Genomic DNA, 24,545 nt, shown 5'->3' with positions numbered 1-24,545 from the left:
GTCAGACAGTTCAATACAATGCATTCATTGAAAGTGTAACTGCTTTCTGTAACCCTTTCCAAACCGGCAAACTCATTAAACATCATCCTGTGTTGAATGACTGATCCTGGAATGGTTGTGTTGCTACCTACTGCCCTGGACTTCTCCTTCACTGAACTCTCAGGGCTTCTCACATCCTCACCCAAGCAAAGTCTTCCTCCACATGAGGGAGCACTTCCATCTCAAGATCTGCAAAGTGGGAGGAAAGCAGACCTTTTGTACATAGTTACAGGAAAAGATTACGCCAGTGCATCTAAAAATACCTGCCTGAGTGAGGTTTGGAGGTATCAAATCCTTTTCATTAAAATCTCCTCGTTCCAAATTCTTAATTTATAACAATGGTGTCCTCAGTTATTCCTGAGCTGACAAGGTATAGAGTCATAGATGTTTACAGCATGGAAACAGGCCCTTCGGCCCAACTTGTCCATGCCGCCCTTATGCCACCCATGAACGACTAGTATTTGTGAATTAAGCAAAATTTATTATATAAGATATTAGATGTACTTAACAAAAAGCAGCAATGACAGTGGAGAGGTTTCTTATCCTTCATGGGCTAGAGTTCCTTGAATGCTGACAGGACAGCAGAGATCTTTTTCTTCTGCTTCGGAACTGATGTCAAATTGTGTCTCAGAAGGATTAGACCACTAAAGCAATGGTAAAACCAAGTCCAAAGATGTGTGGGTTAGGTTGATTGGCCATGCTAAATTGACCCTTAGTGCCAGGGGGATTAGCAGACTAAGTAAGTGGGGTTACGGGGATAGAGCCTGGATAGGATTGTGGTTGGTGCAGGCTCGATGGGCTGAATGGCCTCGTTTTGCACTGTAGGGATTCTATGAATTCTAAAACTGTGCCAAGGAAGACTCTGAGTTTCCAACTGTGATTCTTAATTCTGATTCTTCCTTGTCCCTTAATAGGAAATAGTCTACATTAACCATTTTATTGGCTACGGGTCAGGGCTATTGAGTGTCACCCCAGCTTCGTAGCTCTTGTCATGTGGGCTGTAGGTTGAGACAAGTGTCTATTTCTTATTTCCTTTGGTCCCAGAGATTTATATTTCATTGTGAACAAATGAAACGCTTTCTTTAGATACAGAATGGAGGTGTACAAACAACTTACATCCTCTTATCAATAATACAAACTGTCTTAACCCAATGCTAACCCATTCTCATGGATACTGAGACGATTAAAGACAGGCAGCACAATGGTACAGTGGTCATCACTGCTGCCTCACAGCTCCAGGGACCTGGGTTCAATCCCGGCCTCAGGTGACTATTTGTGTAGAGTAATAATTCCGAGCATAATATCAAGAAAATGTGTCTTTTTAAAACACAGGAGCTTTGCCCGACAGATATGGTTCACAGGCAAAAGCAGTTAGTAAGCTAAAATCTGATTTTAAAACATGGTTGTTTGAAGATTATGGGTGCAATTTTCTCTTCTAAGTGCTGGAGAGAAGGACAGCGTGCAGCATGCCAGTTCCACTGCCAGCTTTTCCCACCATATTGTCCAGCACTTAGAAGAAAAATATCCCCAGGCATATCCCATGTCATCATGCTGGCAGGGGTGGGGCGTAGAAATATGGTGGGGAAACGATACAGCAGGAAAGCCCGCTAGTGAGATGAAAATGTACCCTGAATGAGGTTGTCAACTTTATTGTGCAGGAACCTCGTTACATCAATGGCAAACGACGGGGACAATCTGCGTCCTGAGATTGCCCATGCAAAATGGCCCCTTCGTGTCAGGGGGACTAGTAGGGTAAATTCGTGGGGTTATGGGGATAGGGCCTGGGTGGGATTGTGGTCGGTGCAGACTCGATGGTCCGAATGGCCTCCTTCTGCACTGTCAGGATTCTATGATTCTATGAAAATGCTGGAAAAACTCCGCAGTTAAGGGGAGGAAATCATGTCCATTAACTCTGCTTCAGTTCATTGCCACTTCTCTTCCAGGAATGCCTACCTTGAAGAAGTACTCCTCTTCAACAGGAGTTCCTTTGCCTCTTTTATCATGTTCACCTTCATTGCTTTCCAATTCCCTCCTGGGGTTTGACAACAGACAGATGTGCCTAGTTTTACATATCCCATTGCCAATTTTCCAACAGAGAATTAACTCAGTTCTAATCTTTTTTACTTGGGCATCTTTTCTTTAAGCCATCACTGTATCTACCTTATTACCCTCTCCTCAAGGAAGATACTAACTCTTTGGTTATTGAATAATTTACTTCTCTACAATCCGGCCACGTTCCAGGCAAACAACCCTGAATATGTACTTATCCCCGGAGGCCAGATGATGTCTTCCCACAGTTGACATCTTCAGTCGCAGAATTTTCTCACGAGCTATGTAAAGCACATTTACCTTTGTTGTGTTAGGAAGACGCATCCAGGACAGGTAATGATCTATAACAGGCATCCATGTTAGAAAGACCTCTTTACATAGTCAAATATTCAAGAAGTTAAAGCAGCAGCTCTAACTTATAAAAGTTTAATATTAAAGAGGATTTGTAAAACATCCTTGATGGCTCAGGCTAGAAGGTCTATGGAGTCAAAAAGCTTATTAATATAAACTGACAAGGGTCAGTTGTGAACAATGTTTACTTGATGAGGCTTCAGAGAATTCCGTTGAGTCATACTCCATTAAGGGTTTGAAGTTTTTGAGGAGGAAGGGAGGGGGAGAAAAGGAAGAAAAGGGAATTTTGTCCACTTGGATTTTAGAATAGGAATTTACTCAGGTTTGCTAAAGTGAATTTTATTAAACATACAGCATCTCACAGAAGAAGTCAGACTTATTGATTTTAACCTTTTTATTTCATAGAACCTGTAAGACCACCTTCACTTCCTCCCAATGTAAGTATATCTTTTATATTTTCTGTTATTTTACAAGACTCTACAGAAATGATGACTCATTGTGCAGATGTTGGCTCACTGGAAGAACTCTTCACAGGTAGTCTGTCCGCTAGACCACAGACTGCTTGTGAAAAAGGCGACAGGAGCTCTCCTAGCCTTTCGAAAGTAATATTGATGTCTTTGTGTCAAAGAACAAAGAAAGATACAGCACAGGAAGAGGCCCTTTGGCCCTCTGAGCCTGCGCCGATCATGATGCCTGCCTGAACTAAAACCGTATGCACTTACGGAGTCCTTATCCTTCCATTCCCAAACTATTCATGTATTTGTCTAGATGCCCCTTAAATGCCGCTATCGTACCTGCTCCCACCAACTCCCCAGGCAACGCATTCCAGACCATTTACCACCCTCTGTGTAAAAGATTTGCCTTGCACATCTCCTCTAAACTTTTCCCCACGCACCTTAAACCTATGTCCCCTAGTACTTGACTTTTCTACCCTAGGAAAGAGCGTCTGACTATCCACTCTGTCCATACCACTCAATCTTATACAGCATTCTTCATTGGCAAGTTATGTGCGAATAACCAATATGTAAGCACCGGGTTTTGCACATGCTTGTTTTTAGATTGTTGGTTAAGCTTGCTAATAATATCAATCTTTGATTCTTAGAGACAAAGTGCTATCAGTCTTGCCTGCAATCCTGATGGATATACACCGGAACCAATGGGAGGTGAGTTTGTATTGGAACACTGTTGAGTTGGATGTTACTGAGATTATGATGTTAACATGGTTGCCAGATCTTTCTCTGGTACTGCTGTTTGTGGTCACACCCAGGAAATGAGCAATGAGAGGGTAGGCACTGGCAAAGTTTGTGACTTTCAGCGTGAGTGAGTAGCCTTATAAGGCTAGGTATTAGAAAATTAGTCCCTTTGCTCAAACAAGGAGCTTTCAGTATTTGGTGGTGAATGACTTGTACCTCTGTGCGGGTTGTTTTTTTTAACCAGCATTAATTGTTAACCACAATGGATATCGAAGCAAGGTGCTGATACATTTTTTAAACATCATTTTTTTTGCCAGCTATCTTCCCATCTTTCCTCTTACGGTTGTGTTGGGTTCTTCTTCCCTGGGGAATGGTATGGATTATAGAAACATAGAAACATAGATACTAGAAGCAGGAGTAGGCCATTCGTCCCTTCGAGCCTGCTCCACCTTCACTTTGATCATGGCTGATCATCAAATTCAATATCCTGATGCCCCTTCCCCCCATATCTCATGATCCCTTTAGCCCCAAGAGCTATATCTAATCTCTTCTTGAAATCACACAACGTTTTCGCTTCAACTACTTTCTGTGGTAGTGAATTCCGCACATTCACCACTCCCTTGGTGAAGAAATTTCTCCTCACCACAGTTCTAAAAGGTTTATCTTTATGCTAAAACTATGACTGCTAGTTCTGTACTCCCATACCATCGGGAACATTTTTTCTGAATTTACTCTGTTAATCCTGTTAGAATCAAATATAGAGTATGCCAGCAGCCTACTTGACTACAGTGAACAGCAGAACCAAGCCCAATCTTGCACTCATCTAACACTTAATTATGTAATTAGTTGAAAGCAGGAGAATGCCTGTGGGAACTAGCAAAGGAAAAGTGATGCAAAATCTAAATTCACAAAGAAATCCTTTCCTTGAGGCTGTTCAGAGGTTACTCCAGAAGCTAGCATAGGAAACTGATCCACATGAAGGAATCAGGTATAGTTCTACATAAAAGGTATTAACTCATTGTTCTTTCACCTCAGGGACTTAGATTTTGATTTGGTCCCAGAAGACTTTCTTTATCTTGTAGTTAGAAGGCAATGATATCCAACCTAGAGTCTTGCGGCTTAGTAGCTTTCTGTCTCTTAGTCATTCGCTTTCTGAATTTTCTTAAAATACTTTGTTGCCTGCCCGCTGTGCATACACAAAAAAGGGAACTATCTTTTTCTTTTCAGTTTGGTTTCTGCCTTTCAGAAGTTATTAAGCGTTTGCCAATATTTGCAGGAAGTCTTTGGAATAAAGTCATAAGATCATAAGAAGCAGGATCAGGGTAGGCCATTCAGCCCATCGAGCCTGCTCTGCCATTCAATAAGATCATGACTGATCTGATTGTGGTCTTGCCTCCACTTTTCTGCCTGCCCTCTGTAACCCTTCACTCTCCTTTAGACCAAATACTTGCCAAACAGCCTTGAATATTTTCAAATATCCAGCCTCCACTTCTCTCTGTGGAAGAAAATTCCAAAGGCTAATGACCTTTGAGAGAAGAAATTCCTCCTCAATTCCACCTTCAATAGAAGACCTATTATTTTTAGACTGTGCATCCTAGTTGCAGGTTTTCTCATCCTCTTAGCAGCTACCCTGTCAAGACCCCTCAGTATTGTATTTGTTTCAATAAGATCAGTTCTTATTCTTCTAAACTCCAATGAATAAAGACACAACCTGCTCAAACCTTTCCTCATAAAACAACCATTTCATCCCAGTTAACGGCCTAGTGTCACCCCACTTAAGTAATATACACGTGATTAAGTATTAGATGAGTGCAAGATCGGGCTCGGTTCTGCTGTTCACTGTAGTCAAGTAGGCTGCTGGCATACTCTAGGTTTGATTCTAACAGGATTAACAAGATAAAGTCAGAAAGAATGTTCCCTATAGTGGGGGTGTACAGAACTAGGGGTCATAGTTTTTTGCCCATCATGAGTTAGTGGCTATAAATGGGATTAATGCTCATAGCGAACAGGCCAGGAAATCACAGCCTTTGTTTCCTCCTTGCAACTGGCCACCCTACTTGACTTTGTATTATCAGTAAATCTGGCTCCAATACAGTCAATCCTTCATCTAAGTCATTAATATAGATCATAAATAGTTGAGGACCTGCATTGTTCCTTGTGGCACTCCACCCTTTATTGCTTGCCAACTTGAACGTGATCCATTTAACCTGACTCTGTTTCCTGTTCGTTACCCAGTCCTCTATCCACCCTAATGTATCACCCCAAACACCATGAGCCCTTATCTTCTGCAGTAACATTTTATGTGATACCATATTGAATATCTTTTAGAAATTCAAATACATGCCACCTACTAGTTTCCCTTTATCCACACTGCTTGTTGTGACTTCAAAGAACTCTAATAAATTTGTCAACCATGATATTCCTTTCACAAAACCATGTTGACTCTGTCATGATTGCATTATGATTTTCTCAATGTCCTGCTACTACCTCCTTTATAATGGACCCTAGCATTCTCCCAGTGACAGTTGTTAGGCTACTTGGCCTACAGTTTCCTGCTTTTGGTCTCCTTGGTTTCTTGAATGGTGTTCATTTGTAGTTTTCCAATCTGCTGGGACCTCTCCCCAATCTAGGGAATTTTGGAAGATTACAACCAATGCATCCACTACCGCTGCAAATCATAAATAGGCATATGGCCAACCTTTTTATTTCAATTGTCCAACAGCTTGGGGAGAATATAGTTCTCTGCCAATCCCGCCAGTCAGAGACAACTTGCCGATCAATCAGCACCCTTCGCTCCTATGGTACAAATTGTTGCGGTCATTTGAAATTTGGCATTCTTGCATTTGTCCTGAGGAGTGAAAGCTGAAAAACTTTGGCAACATGTCACTCTTTCCAACAATATTCAAGTTCTTGTATGACCAATCGACTGCTCAAGTATTTAATTAATCTGCAAACTCTTTATGTGTAGGGCGTCGGATACTTCCTATGGATGCAGATTCGTACGTAAGTCCCTACAGTGACCCCGAAGAGTTAAAGGACAAGACGTTGTATCTGAAGCGAGAATGCCTGCTGATAGATGAAGTGGAGCTTGGATCTGGCAACTTTGGCTGTGTGAAAAAGGGGGTGTATAGGATGAGAAAGTAAGTAATTTAAGTGCAGAATTGTCATATTTCATAATGTCACCCTGGAAAAGCTCCCTGAGTGTTCAGTAAGTGTGGCCATTCAAAACATGGTCTTCAAGACAGATGGAGCAATTGGCAGAAAAATAAATGATCAAAGAGGTGAAAGGCTGTTCAGTAAACAACAGATCAATGTAGACCTGAAGTAAATTATGGTGAGAAATGTGAAAGTGGAATGATACTTGGACATCATAGAAATTCAGTTGACCAGTAAAAAATGAAACAGAAAACATATTAGCAAAGACAAATTGTGAAAGTTAATACAGTTAAAATGACAGAAAAACAATCAGAAGTGACTGTCTGAGACAATAAAAGACTAAGAATTTTGTATACATGTGCATTGCTGTGAGATAAAGCAACTCCTATTTTGTGTCTTTACTTTTTATCCAGGAAGCAGATTGATGTGGCTATCAAGATACTGAAAAATGACAATGAAAAATCATTAAAGGATGAACTAATGAAAGAAGCTGAATTTATGCAGAAACTGGACAATCCCTACATAGTCCGAATGATCGGAGTGTGCCAAGCAGAACATTTGATGCTGGTAATGGAGATGGCTTCTGGAGGTCCACTCAACAAATTTCTGTCTTCCAAAAAGTGAGCGTTTGAGCAAATAGTATATTCCTAGTTATAAGTATGCACCCTTCTCAATGCAGCACATCCCACTTACCAAAGAATGGATAGCGTAGATAGCTAAGGCTAAGGCTGGCAAGAATCGAAAAACTCCTCCAAGTTGCATTATAAGGAGAAGTTGAACAGGTATCAATGATGTTCCCATTGCTTGTTCCTGTAGGACATGGTCGCTGTTTACCAGATAGGTCTGTGTGGAGTTTGCACATTCTACCTGTGTCTGTCTGGGTTTCTTCCGGGTGCTCTGGTTTCCTTCCACAATCCAAAGATGTGCGGGTTAGATGCATTGGCCATGCTAAATTGCCCCTTCGTGTCCTGTAATGCGTAGGTTAGAGTGATTAGCAGGGTGAATATATGGGGTTACGGGGATAGGGCCTAGGTGGGATTGTTGTCGGTGCAGACGTAATGGGCTGAATGGCCTCCTTCTGCACTGTAAGGATTCTATGATTCTGTAGGGATTCTAAGTAAAATCACAATCGAGACTGGGAGGTGAAAACTTCTGGGAATTGATACTCAGGTCACTTGATTCCAGATACCTCAATGCGCTAAGCTGCCCGGAAAAAACATCAACTACAAGGAATATGGCAGAGTTTCCAAGGCGGTCATCCAATCTGCATTTAGCCTCCTGCTGTACAGCACTGCGAGCAATCAAATGATAAATTATGCTGAAGGAAATTCAGTTTCAAGAACTTACAGCGTTAAAGATATTTTGCTTGAAAATGTAAAACTTCCGCAGTATTCTTTTATTCTTGGGGAGGCGGTGGCACAGTGGTATTGTCACTGGACTAGTAATCCAGAGACCCAGGGTAATGCTCTGGGGACCCAGGTTCAAATCCCACCATCGCAGATGGTGAAATTTGAATTCGATAAAAATCTGGAATTAAAAGTCTCACGGTGACCATGAAGCTATTGCCAATTATTGGAAAAAAACCATCTGGTTCACTAATGCCTGTCTAGGTGCTCTGGTTTCCTTCCGCAGTCCAAAGGTGTGCAGGTTAGGTGGATTGGCTGTGCTAAATTGCCCTTTAGTGCCATTCATATCCGGTCTGGCCTACTTATAATCCAGATCCACAGCAATGTGGTTGACTCTTAAAAATTGCCCTCTGAATTGACCTCGCAAACCACTCAGTTCAAGGGCAATTAGGGATGGGTAATAAATGCTGGCCTGGCTAATTATGTGCACATTCCCTGAACAAATAAAAAATATATATTTTGCTTAAAAAATGCAAAACCTCCACAGTATTCTTTCAAAGTAAAAAGTATAGTAAAAGTAAAGTTTATTTATTAGTCACAAATAGACTTACATTAACACTGCAATGGAGTTACTGTGAAAATCCCCTAGTCGCCACATTCCGGCACCTGTTCAGGTAATATCCTCCCTCAGAGAGGGGAGAATATTAGCATGGCCAATGCTCCTAACGTGCACATCTTTGGATCTTTTTATGCAACACACGGTAGCCCAGTGATTAGCGCTGCTGACTCACAGTGCCAGGGCTCAATTCAGGGTTTAGGTGACTGTCTGTGTGGAGTTTGCACATTCTCCCCCTGTCTGCGTAGGTTTCCTCTGGGTGCTCTGGTTTCCTTCCGCAGTCCAAAGGTGTGCAGGTTAGGTGGATTGGCTGTGCTAAATTGCCCTTTAGTGCCAATAAGATGTGTAGGTTAGGGGGAATAGTGGGGTAGTATTTATGGGGTTACAGAGATGGGGTAAGATGCTCTGTCAGAGCGTCATTGCAGACTCGATAGGTCGAATGGCCTCATTCTGCACTGTAGGAACTCTCTGACTCTATGATTCTATGGAAGCAGCCACTTATGATCAGTCTTAACCTTGTCCAATACACCAGAATTAGTTGACCAATATCGTTCAGTACTGGAGAATGACCACATATTTTGGAAAGACCCTTTACAGAGAGATGAGTGTTTCTGAGTAGAATTCGAATTTTACACCAAAATTGGATGTACGTTTGTTGCTGATCACTAAACCAACTTTCAATTCAAGTAGTAAAACTAACAAATGAGTCAGTTTCAGTGGTTTACTGAAAATTAAACCACAAGTGATCTGTGCAGCAACCAGCTTGCCATTTTCGTTCACGAGTTATGCATGTCATTTTAACAAGATACTACTTTAAACAATTTGCGTACTCTCAACATTGAAGCTAGATCAACTATGTATTGGCTGCTGATACTTTATTGTTTGTCCTGAAAACATACAAAATATAATTTATTAACGTCTCCACATTGCTCTAGCCAGGTACCTGTAGAAGTGTTGCAATTCAAAATGAAAGTTTTCAATGTCTTAAAGTTTTGGGGCGGCACGGTAGCACAGTAGTTAGCACTGCTGCTTCACAGCTCCAGGGACCTGGGTTCGAATCCCGGCTCAGGTCGCTGTCTGTGTGGAGTTTGCACATTCTCCCTGTGTCTGCGTGGGTTTCCTCCGGGTGCTCCGGTTTCCTCCCACAGTCCAAAGATGTGCGTGCTAGGTTGATTGGCCATTCTAAATTGCCCCTTAGTGTCCCGGGATGCATAGGTTAGAGGGGTTAGTGGGTAAATATGTAGGGATATGTCGATAGGACTTGGGTGGGATTGTGGTTGGTGCAGTCTCGATGGGCCGAATGGCCTCTTTCTGCACTGTAGGATTCTATGTGAGGCCAACTTATCATGACGCTATGTTATGACAAACCACAGATCAGCGTAATAATTGGAAGAGTTAACTTTTTTGAGGAACAGCATTTTCTAATTAAGGATAATTGGTGCAAATGTTAGATAGATGTCTTTATTTGGTTATGTCTTTTCATGACTTAAGTTTAAAGTTTATTTATCAGTCACAAGTAGGCTTACATTAACAGTGTAATGAAGTTACTGTGAAAATCCCCTAGACGCCACACTCTGGCGTCTGTTTGGATACACTGAGGGAGAATTTAGAATGGCCAATGCACCTAACCAGCACGTCTTTCAGACTGTGGGGAGGAAACCCACACAGGGAGAACGTGCAGACTCTGCAAAGTCAGTGGCCCAAGCCGGGAATTGAGCCCGGGTCCCTGGCGCTGTGAGGCAGCAGTGCTAATCACTGTGCCACCGTGCCGCCCTGACTTTGCAATAGACCCCGTACCGACTTTGCAATAGACGTTTGTTTTCACCTATAATTCCATTCTCGATTTTGTATCACTATTGGATAAAAAGAAATAAATATTGTTTAATCTAAGGTACACTTCAAGTATCTATATTGATGGAAAGTATCTCCAGCAAATTAGCTAAAAATAAATCTCTCCTGATACATTTTTCTTGCCAGAGATCAGATAACCGTAGAAAATGTTATTGAATTACTCCACCAAGTTTCTATCGGGATGAAGTACCTGGAGGAAAATCACTTTGTGCACAGGGATCTTGCTGCCAGGAATGTACTGCTGGTCAATCAGCATTATGCCAAGATCAGCGATTTTGGATTGTCCAAAGCAATAGGCGCTGATGACAGCTACTACAAGGTAAACCTCATGGCAATGCAGTTAAAATATTCAGAGTGCCTGGAGCTGAATAATCAGAGAATATTCTGTGGGATTTAACTCGGAAAAAGTCACTGTAGGGGGTCCCTTCATAGTTGCTAGTCAGGGCATATAATGGACCCCAATGTGGGAACATGCCCAAAAGTAAAATGGTTAATTATGCACACTGTACCATATTAGCTGTGGATGATTTAATCTGTTTGATCAAAAGTCACAGCATCTTCTCTCCGTGTGCGCAAATTAAAAGCCAACAATCGTTGACAGAGAGATTTTTGACCCATTTTCTCTGCTCCTCTCTCAAAGCTTTTCATTCCTTCCCGAACAGCACTGTGGGTGCACCACAGGGGGAAGCGATGGCCTAATGGTATTATTGCCGGACTATTAATCCAGCAACTCAGCTAATGTTCTGGGGACACAGGTTCAAATCCTGCCTCGGCAGATGGTGGAATTTGAATTCAATAAAAAAAAAAGTCCGGAATTAAGAATCTACTGATGACCATTGTCGATTGTCAGAAAAACCCACCTGGTTCACTGATGCCCTTTGGGGAAGGGAATCTGCCGTCCTTACCCGGTCTGGCCTACATGTGACTCCAGAGCCACAGCAATATGGCTGATTTTCAACTGCCCTTGGAAGTGGCCTAATTAACCACTCAGTTTCAAGGGCAACTAGGGATGGGCAATAAATGCTGGTGAGCCAATGATGCCCCTGTCCCAAGAATTAATTAAAAAAAAAACCCTACAGCGCATGGGCTGCAGCGGTTCAAGAATGGGGCTCGCCAGCACCCTTCTCAAGGGTAATACGGGATGAGTAAAAAATACTGGCTTGACCCACATCTCGTGAAGTGAGTTTAAAAAGTATCTTTTTAGAGGGTATAGTTCCTTGGACTTTGGTTGTGTTTAAATGCCAATATAGCCATTTGTTCATATGTGAATATGGTGTTAAGCGTTGGCACTCGTTAACCATAAAAGCATAGCAACTGAGCCAAGTTCTATCCTTATCTGCTGTGAGCACACGTGCACACAAGCTGGGGTTGAGTGAGTGCCTGCCCCAGTTACAGTTCCCTAATGTGGCAGCTTGCAGATATATAATGCCTTTCATACAGAAAAAGGTTCCCTGTAGAGGATGGGAAGAAAAGATGTTGAGCCTTTAACGAGGGGCTCTGAGGGCTGCTGCTCTGTCAAAGAATCAAATTTTCAGGAGGCTTTTAAAGCAAAAAGATAATTAAGCAAAGGGGGTAGTGTGGTTTAGGGAAGGAGTATCAGTGAAGTTGTCCAAGGCATCTGAAAGCTTTTTTACTGATGGAGATAAACACAGAAGGTTAGTGTCAGAAGGTATAGGAGATGATGTAAGGTTTGAGGGAGTGCATATCGACATAGAGTGGTTTATACTGATGGTGGACTGAAACACTGGAAATATTCAGCAGCATCTGTGGCGAGTGTTTAGGGCCAGAATTTAAGCCTTTGGAGAGAGGCTGGGAGATAAGTAGTGTGGCAAAACGGCATGGCAAGGCATCGTCTGGCATGCCCAATGTCTTTCTGCTGCTATGCTGGCAGAAAAGCCACCCACCTGGAGTCCAACTGAGTCACTTGTGAGCAATTAAGGACGACTTCCCACATCACCAGGCATTTCACCCATGTTGGGGGCATGGATGTGTGACTGGACTCCAGGATGGAGGAGGGAGTTTCCTTTTAGGTACTCCATAGAACTCAGAGTGCTCCCCCCACTCGCACCCCCTGCCATAGCTGCCCCCATGGCAACAGTGCTGCCTGTCTGCTGAGACCCCTCCCCCACCAAAGACCAGTGCCTGTCTGCATGGTCCCTGCATTCCCAGATTCCACTTCGCCACTCTCCTTGCAGCTGCAGCCTCTTCATCGGCACTGCTTGGGGTGGCACTGCTGCGCCGTCGATCCTCTGTAGGATTCCCTCACGCTTCAGCCCTGGCGATGGGACTTTAACCCTTTGGGTAAAATTCAGCCCAGTGTTTCAGGTCCATGACCTCTCATTTGTCTGTTGCCTCCATTACACTCTCCACAGAATTGCTGATTGTTTCCAATATTTTTTGCTTTTATTGCAACTTTTCAACATTCACAGTATTTTGCTTGTGGATGGGGAGAGGGAATTATTCACAACATTTAAGTGTGGAGAACGGGGAAGGAGTAGAGCAAAAGAAGCTCAGATGGCGAAGTCAATGGCCGCATCACAGCTGAGTTACCCACCCTTATTCATCATCATTTGAATATCTTAGGCCTGGTGTAACTCATAGTGTCATTTCAGTACATTATGTGATACTGAGTTATAGAGGTAGCATTTCCGAAATAATGTTTAAGTGAAATTTTATCTTGCTTGATCTTAGGCTCGAACTGCTGGCAAATGGCCAGTCAAGTGGTATGCACCAGAGTGTATAAACTTCCGGAAATTTTCCAGCAAGGCTGATGTCTGGAGCTTTGGTATTACCATGTGGGAAGCTTTGACCTATGGACAAAAGCCATATAAGGTAAGCTCATGTCATGTTTATGTGCTATTGTGGGCAGCAGTGATCACAAACACTTTACTTCACCTTAGATCATGTTTCATAGAATCATAGGGCGGCACGGTGGCACAATGGTTAGCACTGCTGCCTCGCAGCACTGGGGATCCGGGGTTCGATTCTCGACCGGGGTTCGATTCCCCGGTTTCCTCCGGGTGCTCCGGTTTCCTCCCACAACCCGAAAGACGTGCTGGTTAGGTGCACTGACCATGCTAAATTCTCTCTCAATGTACCTGAACAGGCGCTGGAGTGTGGCGACTAGGGGACTTTCACAGTAACTTCATTGCAGTGTTAGTGTAAGCTGTTTGTGACTAATAAATAAATAAACTTTATAAATAATTTTTTAAAATCCTACTGTGCAGAAGGAGGCCACTTGGTCCATCCAGTCTGCACTCTGCTCAATCCCACCCAAGCCCTATCCCCATAACCCCATATATTTACACCAGCTAATCCCCCGACACTAAGGGGCAATTTAGCATGGCCAATCAACCTAACCCACACATCTTTGGACTGTGGGAGGAAACCGGAGTACCCAAAGGAAACCCACGCAGACATGGGGAGAACGTGCAGACTCCGCACAGACAGTGACCCAAGTCGGGAATTGAACCCGAGTCCCTGGAGCTGTGAGGCAGCAGTGCTAACCAATGTGCCGGCCGCACAACCCAGTCTTCGGGGTAATTTAATGGCTTTTCCATAAAGGACTTTTAAGATTAATATAGTTTGGACAAACTGAACAGGATTTATTTTTAAAGGCGAAACTAGAAAATGATTATCTGATTTTGCTTTGGGGATGATAGAAATCTCTCTAGAATGCTGTGATCACAGTCTGCTGGTGTTATCACATATCCCCCTCAATCTTCAATCTTCCTTTCCTGCGAGCAGTTGTTTGGTCGGGGGTGTGGGTTATGTAGGTGTCAACCTGTTGGTGCTTTTCCAAATTGGTCATTGAGCAAAGGCCAGATATCTGCCGGGTGCAATTCTATGGGTGGCTGTTGACACGAATTATATATCTTCAGAAAGGCAAGAGGAAGACTTGCAATTATATAGCGCCTTTCACGAATATTTTCAAGGCTCAGATTGATAGGTTTTTAATCAGTAGGGGAATTAAGCAATGTGGAGAGAAGGCAGGAAAGTGGATTTAGTGCCTGGAATTTTCCGGCTGTTCACACCGATGGGATTCTCCCATCGCTTCCCCGCTCGTGGGTTTCTCATGCGTGAGGTGACGTCAATGGGAATTCCCATTGATTGTGGCGGGACCAGAGAATCCTGCTGCTTGCAAACAACGTGCCACCTCTCACTAGTGGGAAACATGCAACTAGGAGGCTGCAGAATTTCACCCAGTGAGTGTTAGTGAATGAAAGAGCAGACTCGAAGGGCTGAATGGTCTATTCCTGTTCCTCTTTCTTATGGTCTTAACAGATATTTCAAAGCACTCTACAGCCCATACAATACTTTTAGAGTGTAGTCGCTATTGTAATGTAGGATCAAGAATATAAATGGGGTAGTTTATGACCAAACAAGACTACTTCTGAAAATCATCTGAAATGTATCATTAATCTCCCAGCCGCAGAAGTACATCAGCTGCCCTGCTTTTAAGTCAGTTCTGCTAAGTGAATCTGTTCTCTTTTACAGAAAATGAAAGGGCCAGAAGTTGTTAGTTTTATTGAGCAAGGAGGTCGATTGGAACGCCCTGCTGAGTGTCCAGATGAAATGCATGAACTGATGCAAAACTGCTGGACTTACAAGTAAGTTCAAATGGATTTCTAGATATCCATCAACAAATGAATGATGTTTTATAGAGAGTACATTCCCTCAGCTTCAGTATTCAGCCTTTAATCAACAAAATACACTTCCTGTCTAAACTCAGACTACAATCATGGGAATATTCAAAATACACCGCTATCTGTTACTATCTGAAGCACTGCTCTTGGTATATAACTGACTGTCATCTTGATTACACTGGCTAGAGGTATCAGCAACAGATCTCCTTTACACTGAGCATGAGATACGCAAGTTGCAAATTGCACGGCAGAAGCATGGCCTTCTGTTCATGCTACTCCACAGATGTAAACAATGCTGCAGTGGTTAGCACTACTGCCTCACAGTGCCAGGGACCCGGGTTCGATTCACGGCTTGCGCCACTGTCTGTGCGGAGTCTGCAAGTTCTTCCCATGTTTGCATGGGTTTCCTCTGGGTGCTCTGGTTTCCTCCCACGGTCTGAAAAACGTGCTGGTTGGGTGCATTAGCCGTGCTAAAATCTCCCTCAGTGTATCCAAACAGGCGCCAGAGTGTGGCGACTAGGGGATTTTCACAGTAACTTCATTGCAGGGTTAATGTGAGCCTACTTGTGACTCTAAATTGCCCCTTAGTGTCGGGGGATTAGCATTGTAAATACTTGGTGTTACAGGGATAGGGCCTGGGTGGGATAGTAGTCGGTGCAGGATTGATGGATCATGGTAGGAATTCTATGATTCAAAATAACTTCTCATACTAACAAAAGCGTCCAGAAATTCCAGTTTCTTACTGAATTCAGCAGGAACTGGAGCATGAGGAACCATGACATTGGAAGACATTTGAGACAGTGTCATGAAACCCAAAGTTTTTCTTAGACTTTGAACAATCCACAACATATTAGAGAGTATCAACGGAAGAAATGAGAGAAAAGATAATTTTTTAGCCTTATGCATCTCACGAAACCATCAGATCCCTCTCAAGTCCTGACTTAGCTTCATTTTTAAAGGAAATAAATCCTTACGTTTCGACACGTGATTACTTATGTGCTCACATTCAAGATCGCTGTTAGACTTTTTCAATGTTTTTCATCTGAATGAGGTGTTAGTAAATGTGTGACAGTGGAGTGTGTTGGTGTAGAATGTGGCTAAATGCATGCATACACACTCAAGAATCACATGGCAGTGCTATGCATGACAGTAAGTGTTGCTTGATGATTATTTTTAGAAGTGGTTTTGTGGTGGCAGAAATACTAAGCTTGTAATATCTTAAGTTTTCACAAGGGAAGTTTCAACAAAGTAGGTTTAAATTCTGCATCAAACTTCATAACCTTCCAGCATAAGTTGCTCGATGATCAAATATTCTTATATTTGTCCAAAGCAGATATAAAATGTCAGTTAGTATGGAAATTGGTTTCTCTGTGCCCCTGTTGTACTGCTTGACACCATCATCACAGCAAACAGGAAACGACACAATCCTTAATAACTGTACTCTAAAAGCTAACTGCTTTGACTGTTCATGTCAATTCAAATGGGGCCTAAATGTAAGCAGAAAAATCCTAAGTGTGGTTCCTTAAAATATTCAAATGTTCCCATTTATAAACTCACTCGACTTAGCTAAATTTGTGCTTTTAGCAATCAAAAACTTAGCTCTATTCATTTATAATGGGATCATTGATAAGTTCCACTGAAGTAGTTTCTTCATTGGTTTCCTTGTCATGGAATCTTCATAGAATCCCTACATTGCAGAAGGAGGCCATTTGGCCCATCAAGGCTGCACCGATTGGAATTGAACCCGGGTCCCTGGAAGCAGTTCTAACCACTGTGCCACTGTGATGCCCCATCTTGTAGGAATGGTCATTAGGAATTATTTCAGTCCTGCCATTGGGAGACACAGTTAGCTGAGTTGGCTAAATGGCTAGACATGTGGTACAGAATAGTGCCAACAGCACAAGTTTGAATCACATTCCAGCTGAGGTGGACTTGGGGACCTGCCTTCTTGCCTTGTCCCTGAGATTGGAAGGCATTGGCAAACCACGCCTGTCACAAACAGCTCAGGATGAAACATCCGCAGACAACGAGCCATGGACTTGCCTTTAGGCAGAGCACACACGGATGAACAAGCAACTCTGCCCATTCATAGTCCTACGTGGTCTCCAATTTCATTCATAGTCAAATGTAAATGGGGCTGTGGAACTGCTGGTGATTCTCTGCTGATGGTGCCACAGGTGTGTAAAACAAATCCAAAGTAACTCACCCTTTATTTTTTCTCTTCACCCTGAGGAGAAGCCCTGGGCATCCATCTTCATAATTCATCTTTGTGTACTCTGCCTGAAGGCAAGACCATGGCTCATTGTCTGTGGGTGCTACATTCTGAGCTATTTGTATTAGGCGTGGTTTGCCGTTGCCTTCCAATCTCAGGGGATAGGGTGGGATTATTGTGGGTGCAGGCTCGATGGGCCGAGTGGCCGCCTTCTGCACTGTAGGAATTCTATGGTCTGAACAAAGAACTTATTGACTGCCTATTCACCGTAAAGGTGAAGCCAACACTGAAGGTGCTGTATACCAAAAACACGCACATTTTCGGGCTTCTGAGGGTTCACTGAGCAGCACAATCTCCTCCACAAGCTCCAAATGTGCACAACTTCACCCTGTCTCAAATGCTTACAGATTCAATTTTATAATGAATTCTGCCCCTTACTATTAGAGTATCAGCAAGCTACATGAGGTAAGATGCAACTCTGCTTATGCATAATCCTACATGGTTTCCATTTCCATTCATAGTCAAATATATTTACCCTGCTCATCCCCCTGACTCCAAGGGGCAATTTAGCATGGCCAGTCAACCTAACCCGCACATCTTTGGATTGTGGGAGGAAACCGGAGCACCCGGAGAAAATCCACGCAGACATGGGGAGAGCGTGCAGGCTCCGCACAGACCAGATTCAATTCCAAGACCCAAATTGAACCCAGGTCCCTGGCGCTGTAAGGCAACAGTTCTAGCCACTGTGCCACTGTGCTGGCCAACTGCATTAAGATTGTTAAGTCAAGCTGACTGTTACAGAATTTGATTGCAAACTTCTTTTACTTTTGCAGTAATATTTGGCAACACTTTGCTCTTTGTATTAGCTTCATTAAAAATGTCACACTCTCTGGCTTTCCCCACACTATGCTTATTTGCTACTACGATTAAATTGCAGTAAGCAAAGTGATGAGGGTGAGACTCTCTTTTGGTTTACTGAATATGCTAAAAGAAAGGCTTGAATTCATATAGTGCTTTTCACAGGCTCCGGATGTCTCGAGATGTTTTATGGTCAGTGAAGTACTGTGGTAGTGTAGAGAATGTGGTGCTACAGAACACAGATAAGCGGGGTAACACCAGAAGCTATGTTTTCATGTAGGACTACACCTCTCTGAACATGTCAGAGGAGACCTGCCTCTGCTTCACCAGCCTGTCACAGAGTTACACCATAGAGAACATAGAACATAGAAGATAGAACAGTACAGCACAGAACAGGCCCTTCGGCCCACGATGTTGTGCCGAGCTTTATCTGAAACCAAGATCAAGCTATCCCACTCCCTATCATCCTGGTGTGCTCCATGTGCCTATCCAATAACCGCTTAAATGTTCCTAAAGTGTCTGACTCCACTATCACTGCAGGCAGTCCATTCCACACCCCAACCACTCTCTGCGTAAAGAACCTACCATCTGCTACACGCCAACTTGAATGCTCAATGTCTAGGTAGCAGCCAAAATGCTTCCATTGAGTGGCAGTCCTTCACTGTACTCAAGCTGATAATGAAGAGGGGGATAGCTGACTGGCAAAAAATTGCCCTTTACTACCAGGTCTGCTGTCACGTCATAGAACTGAACATAACAATGATAGAATAGACAAGAATTTTTTGCCTTTGGAGAATCGTTGTGGGGCAGCCTTTCATGAACCCCTCTAACCTGCCCTGATTATTAGTTTCCTTTTTCAAAATTGATTCTTTCAAGGGATGTGGTGGTCACCGGCAAGGCTGGCCTTTGTTGCCCATCCCTAATTGCCTTTGAACCGAATGGCTTGATAAACCATTTCAGAGGACAGTTCAGAGTAAATTGCTGTGGGTCTGGATTCACATGTAGGCCAGGCCAGGTAATGATGGCAGAACCTGGGGTTGCTTGACACACAGGGCAGGACTACCTGTACAGGTGTTAACATGGTCCAGATGTTAAAGGTCAACAGAGGCCCTAGGAATCATCTATGTGGCTGCAAGTGGGAGCTCAATACAACATGTTTATCTCTGGTTATGGTGCTTGCTAGAAGCACACCTTTGAGGTGTCTACAATGCTATTTTTGGCTACTATTAAAAGTGTGTTTGCAGTTTTACCAGAATGAAAGGTTACTTAAGAAAGGGGAATTGTCTGGAGTCATGGTTTGAATGGACCCTTCCTGAATATATTGTGGTATATGCCTTGCGTGGTTGTATACAATACCCATGTGAGGGATAAACAAGATCCAAGCTGACAAGCTGAGACAAGCTGAGCCCATCTTGGGCTCGATCAAACTAGATCCAAGCTGACAGGATGAGGCATTACACCCCATCCCGAGCTCCTGCTGTCAGAACTGGAAACTCATAGAATCATAGAATCCCTACAGTGCCATTCGGCTCATTGAGTCTGCACCAGCAACAATCCCACCCAGGTTCTATCCCCATAACCCCATGTACTTACCCTGCTAGTCAACCTGACATTAAGGGGCAATTTTACATGGCCAATCAACCTAACCCACACATCTTTGGACTGTGGGAGGAAACCGGAGCACCCGGAGGAAACTCACGCCGACTCCACACAGTAGGTGATCCAAGGCCGGAATTGAACCTGGGTCCAGTGTTAACCATCGTGCCGTCCCCAAATTCTTCTCATGGGATGTGGGCATCCCTAATTGCCCTCAAAGGGACAGTTAAGAGTCAACCACAGTGCTGTGGATCTGGAGTCACATGTAGGCCAGACCAGGTAAGAATGGCAGATTTCCTTCCTTAAGTTTCAGTACATTGCTAATTTCACAAGCAACAATTTCATGAGAATCACCTGAAGCAGACATGTTGAAGGTGAAAAGGGACTGCAGGGATGTTTGTGAAGAATAGCATGTGAAATACAGCTTTCCAACTGCTGTGATCCATATGAAATGTTACAATTCTTATCGAGCAGCAATCACTATTTAAAATGCATTGAGTATTCATGCCAACAATACAGTTAAGAAAGCCCACCAATGCCTCTACTTTCTCAGAAGACTAAGGAAATTTGGCATGTCAGCTATGACTCTCACCAACTTTTACAGATGCACCATAGAAAGCATTCTTCCTGGTTGTATCACAGCTCTGCTCTGTCCAAGACCGCAAAGAACTACAAAAGGTTGTGAATGTAGCCCAATCCATCAGGCAAACCAGCCTCCCATCCATTGACTCTATTTACACTTCCCGCTGCCTCGGCAAAGCAGCCAGCATAATTAAGGACCCCACGCACCCCGGACATTCTCTCTTCTACCTTCTTCCATTGGGAAAAAGATACAAAAGTCTGAGGTCACGTACCAACCGACTCAAGAACAGCTTCTTCCCTGCTGCTGTTAGACTTTTGAATGGACTTACCTTGCATTAAGTTGATCTTTCTCTACACCCTAGCTATGACTGTAACACTGCATTCTGCACTCTCTCGTTTCCTTCACTAAGAATGGTATGCTTTTTCTGTATAGCATGCAAGAAACAATACTTTTCACTGTATGTTAATACATGTGACAATAATAAATCAAATCAAAATTTAACAAGATAAATCAAGAGTTTAACAGCAAAAAACAACTCTCAAAAACAATTGTGAATCTTTGAAAATCCACAGCAATACTCAAATTTATATTGGACGCTGTTGGGCTGTTATTAAAGATGCAGAAGCTAATGGAGTCCTTTGCCTCCTCTGCGGGTAAAAGGTTCACCAATGCCGATGTTTAATTTACCTTCTGGCTATCAAAGTCTTGGTTGAAAATAAACAATTGCACAAATTCCTGAATGGCTAATACTTGTTTAAAGTTTATTTATTAGTGTCACAAGTAGGCTTACATTAACACTGCAACAACGTTACTGTGAAAATCCCCGAGTCGCCACACTCTGGTGCCTGTTTGGGTACACTGAGGGAGAATTTAACGTGGGCAATGTACCTAACCAGCACATCTTTCAGACTGTGGGAAGAAACCGGAGCACCAGGAGGAAACCCACGCAGACATGGGGAGAACGTGCAGACTCCGCACAGACAGTGACCCGAGCCAGGAATCGAACCCAGATCCCTGATACTATGAGGCAGCAGTGCTAACCACTGTGCCATCACTCCACTGATGCTGTCAGGCAGGACTGACAAGGGCGTTTATTTTTCTCTACTTGGAATTACAGATATGGAATAGTTTTGTTACGTCTCCAGATTCTTGTTCTGGGAAACTATTATGCTGTTCCATCACTCTTGGGGAGGTTTTACCTCAGCTGTCAAGTTCAGCAAACATTTTCATTTGATTGCCCCCTCTGCGGCTCTTGGCAATGGCAAAGCAAAGCTAGAAAGTAAATCCTACGTCTACCTTGGCATGCCTGCTCCAGGCAATGAGAACAAGATGCATTGTAAAATCTGTGAATTCCTGCTCTGGTTTCTCTCAATACGATTCCCCAGCATGTTGAAGCCAGACAAGTCAGTTTTGTATCGAGTGGAGGCCAATGTTTCCAGGGCAGCAGTACGCACTTTCATGAGCAATACTCCAGCCATGCTGGAGAGGTAGGGGGAGGGGGGGGTTATGTCACAGGGGACTCCCTGTGAGTTGCTCTTGGAATTGCTATGCACCACATGGTGGACTGTAAGCTGGCAAAGCCATTCTTGCATTTATTACAGAGCAGTGACGAGTAGACTCTTTCATGTTCCTTCTTCATACAATATCTACAATCCGGAAGGAGGCCATTCAGCCAACTGAGTCTGCACCAAACCTCCGACAGAGCAACTTACCCATGCCCACCCCGCAACCTATCCCCATAACATCGCGCAGTTGCCATGGCTAATCCCCTAATGTACACATCTTGGGACAATATGGGACAAGTTAGCATGGCCAATCCACCTAACCTGCACACCTTTGGAGCGTGGGAGGAAACCGGAGCACCCGGAGGAAACCAGCACAGACACAGGGAGAACGTGCAAATTCCATATAGCCAGTCACCCGAAGCCAGTATCAAACCCGTGTCCCTGGCGATGAGAGGCAGCAGCACTAACCATTGTGCCACCCTGGCTCCTCCCCACCCCACCACTGCTCCACCCATCCCTCCCACCCTGAGATGCCCAAATCCCTAAGCAACACATCTGAGAAAGGAATGCTGCTCCTCTAGTCACAGGTTCCTGCTGCTTCACTGCTACTGCCAATTCCTCTTCGTAATTCCGCACTATCAATTACTCAGTACCTGAATGTATGCCTATGAGTGCTCGAGCGGTTAAATGAATCGGAGAATGAGTAGGGGGAGGTGACATTAACGGACAACTCTGTGATATAACTGAAACGTTGTTTGCAGATAGGCAATAATTGCTTGAAGCAGAATCTAGACTTATGTTATTTTTATGGACCCCACCAAAGATGTGTGACAAAGTACTAGCCCTTAGCTTGGTGGAAGTCACCTTTAGTCCTACACTCTATACTACTATAGCTAATCAGATGTCAATATATCCTCTTTAAGGGCTGGACAATTCTGGGATCTCCTCCAGTTTGCATCTGTTCCCTCGACGATTCCCAGCTTTGGAATATCTATGTGCACATTGGAGTATTGACCACTGCAATTGAAAAATCCACTATCTGTTCCACTGTGTTTGCTTCTGCAGGTGGGAAGATCGACCTGGATTTGAGGAGGTTGAGACGGCCATGCGGAATTACCACTATCAGATAACACAGAAGGTGTCGACCGATGAAAAAGTTTGACAAAATACCCAGGATTATAGTATATCAGACAAGCAATGACATTACATTTATCAGCTAATATATTACTATTTCTGCTATCCTTGAGGGCAGTGGCTATGAATGCTTTCAGTGACTATAAACCTTGATTTTCAGCATAATTTTTTGGTTAATCACGTAATACAACTTAGAAGAAAATTGTTTTGCTTTTTAAATGGTGGATCTAATTTTAAACCGTTATCAAACTGGAACGATAAATATCTGCTTATGTGAGGTTTTTGATTTTAGCGAGATTCAGGAAGCAGTGCTGCAAAATGTCACATTTTAAAGCGGTAAAGGTGTAACGTGTTGTGCTGATACATTTATTTGACAATATTGTATATTAAATTAGAAATGATACAAATAAATGATGTACAACATCAAACGTACAGTTTGCCCCCGTTACAAAATTGCAAACATTGTGCCTTATGATGGAATGTTCCTAATCTTCCAATGGCAATAATTTTAATTCAGAATTAAAAATAAAGGATCGCTAAAATCTTTGAAAAGAAAATGGTGAATTAGAGTCTTCAAAAGTGGATTGTCTCAAACAACTCCTGTCTTAAAGCGTAATGATACACTTTTGTCTAAAGTGCATCATGGAAACACATCTTTAGCGCAGCAGGTGGTGCAGTGGTTAGCACTGCTGCTTCACAGCACCAAGGACCTGGGTTTGATTCCAGGTAACTGTCTGTGTGGAGTTTGCACGTTCTGCCCGTGTCTGCGTTGTTTTCCTCCGAGTGCTCCGGTTTCCTCCCGCAGTCCAAATATGTGTGGGTTAGGTTGATTGGCCATGCTAAATTGCCCCTTAGTGTCAGGGGGATTAGCAGGGTAAATATGTGGGGTTATGCGGATAGGGCCTGGGTGGGATTGTGGTCGGTGCAGACTCGATGGGCCGAATGGCCTCCTTCTGCACTGTAGGGATTCTATGACTGTTGTGAATAGGTGTGACTATGACATATGGGTTATGATGTGGAGATGCCGGCGTTGGACTGGGGTAAACACAGTAAGAAGTTTAACAACACCAGGTTAAAGTCCAACAGGTTTATTTGGTAGCAAAAGCCACACAAGCTTTCGGAGCTCTAAGCCCCTTCTTCACCTGAAGTTGTTAAACTGTGTTGTTAAGTGTTGTTAAACTTCTAAACTGTGTTGTTAAGTGTTGTTAAACTTCTTAATATGGGTTATGACCAGATAGTAAATTGTCAGCTCGACCTGGTTATTTTGCACTTTATCCACCTAGTAGATGAAAGGAAGTTTTCTAGGGATTGCATTCCAGTCATCCCTTTCCCTGATTGGTTGATTACAAAAAGCTGCTGATGGATTCAGTCCTGACAGGCCGTCCTCCAAGTTGCCCTGGGCAACACAAT

At 43.3% G+C, this 24,545-nt stretch overlaps 1 protein-coding gene across 1 annotated transcript in view; it reads left to right on the top strand.

Annotated features, from left to right (window-relative positions):
- zap70 (zeta chain of T cell receptor associated protein kinase 70) overlaps positions 1–23,697 on the top strand; it is a 94,461-nt gene extending 70,764 nt beyond the window's left edge. Inside the window, exons 6-13 of the mRNA XM_078198784.1 lie at positions 2,845–2,876; positions 3,542–3,602; positions 6,601–6,772; positions 7,202–7,408; positions 10,728–10,920; positions 13,293–13,433; positions 15,099–15,211; positions 23,067–23,697. Coding sequence (XP_078054910.1) covers positions 2,845–2,876; positions 3,542–3,602; positions 6,601–6,772; positions 7,202–7,408; positions 10,728–10,920; positions 13,293–13,433; positions 15,099–15,211; positions 23,067–23,163 — 1,016 coding nt within the window. The 3' untranslated portion in view covers positions 23,164–23,697. The remainder of the gene's footprint in view (positions 1–2,844; positions 2,877–3,541; positions 3,603–6,600; positions 6,773–7,201; positions 7,409–10,727; positions 10,921–13,292; positions 13,434–15,098; positions 15,212–23,066) is intronic.
- The last annotated feature ends 848 nt before the right edge of the window (positions 23,698–24,545 follow it).

The sequence above is a fragment of the Mustelus asterias genome, chromosome 26, assembly GCF_964213995.1.
Source record: "Mustelus asterias chromosome 26, sMusAst1.hap1.1, whole genome shotgun sequence".
Classification (NCBI taxonomy): Eukaryota; Metazoa; Chordata; class Chondrichthyes; order Carcharhiniformes; family Triakidae; genus Mustelus; species Mustelus asterias.
This window is presented reverse-complemented; position numbering and strand designations above follow the sequence as displayed.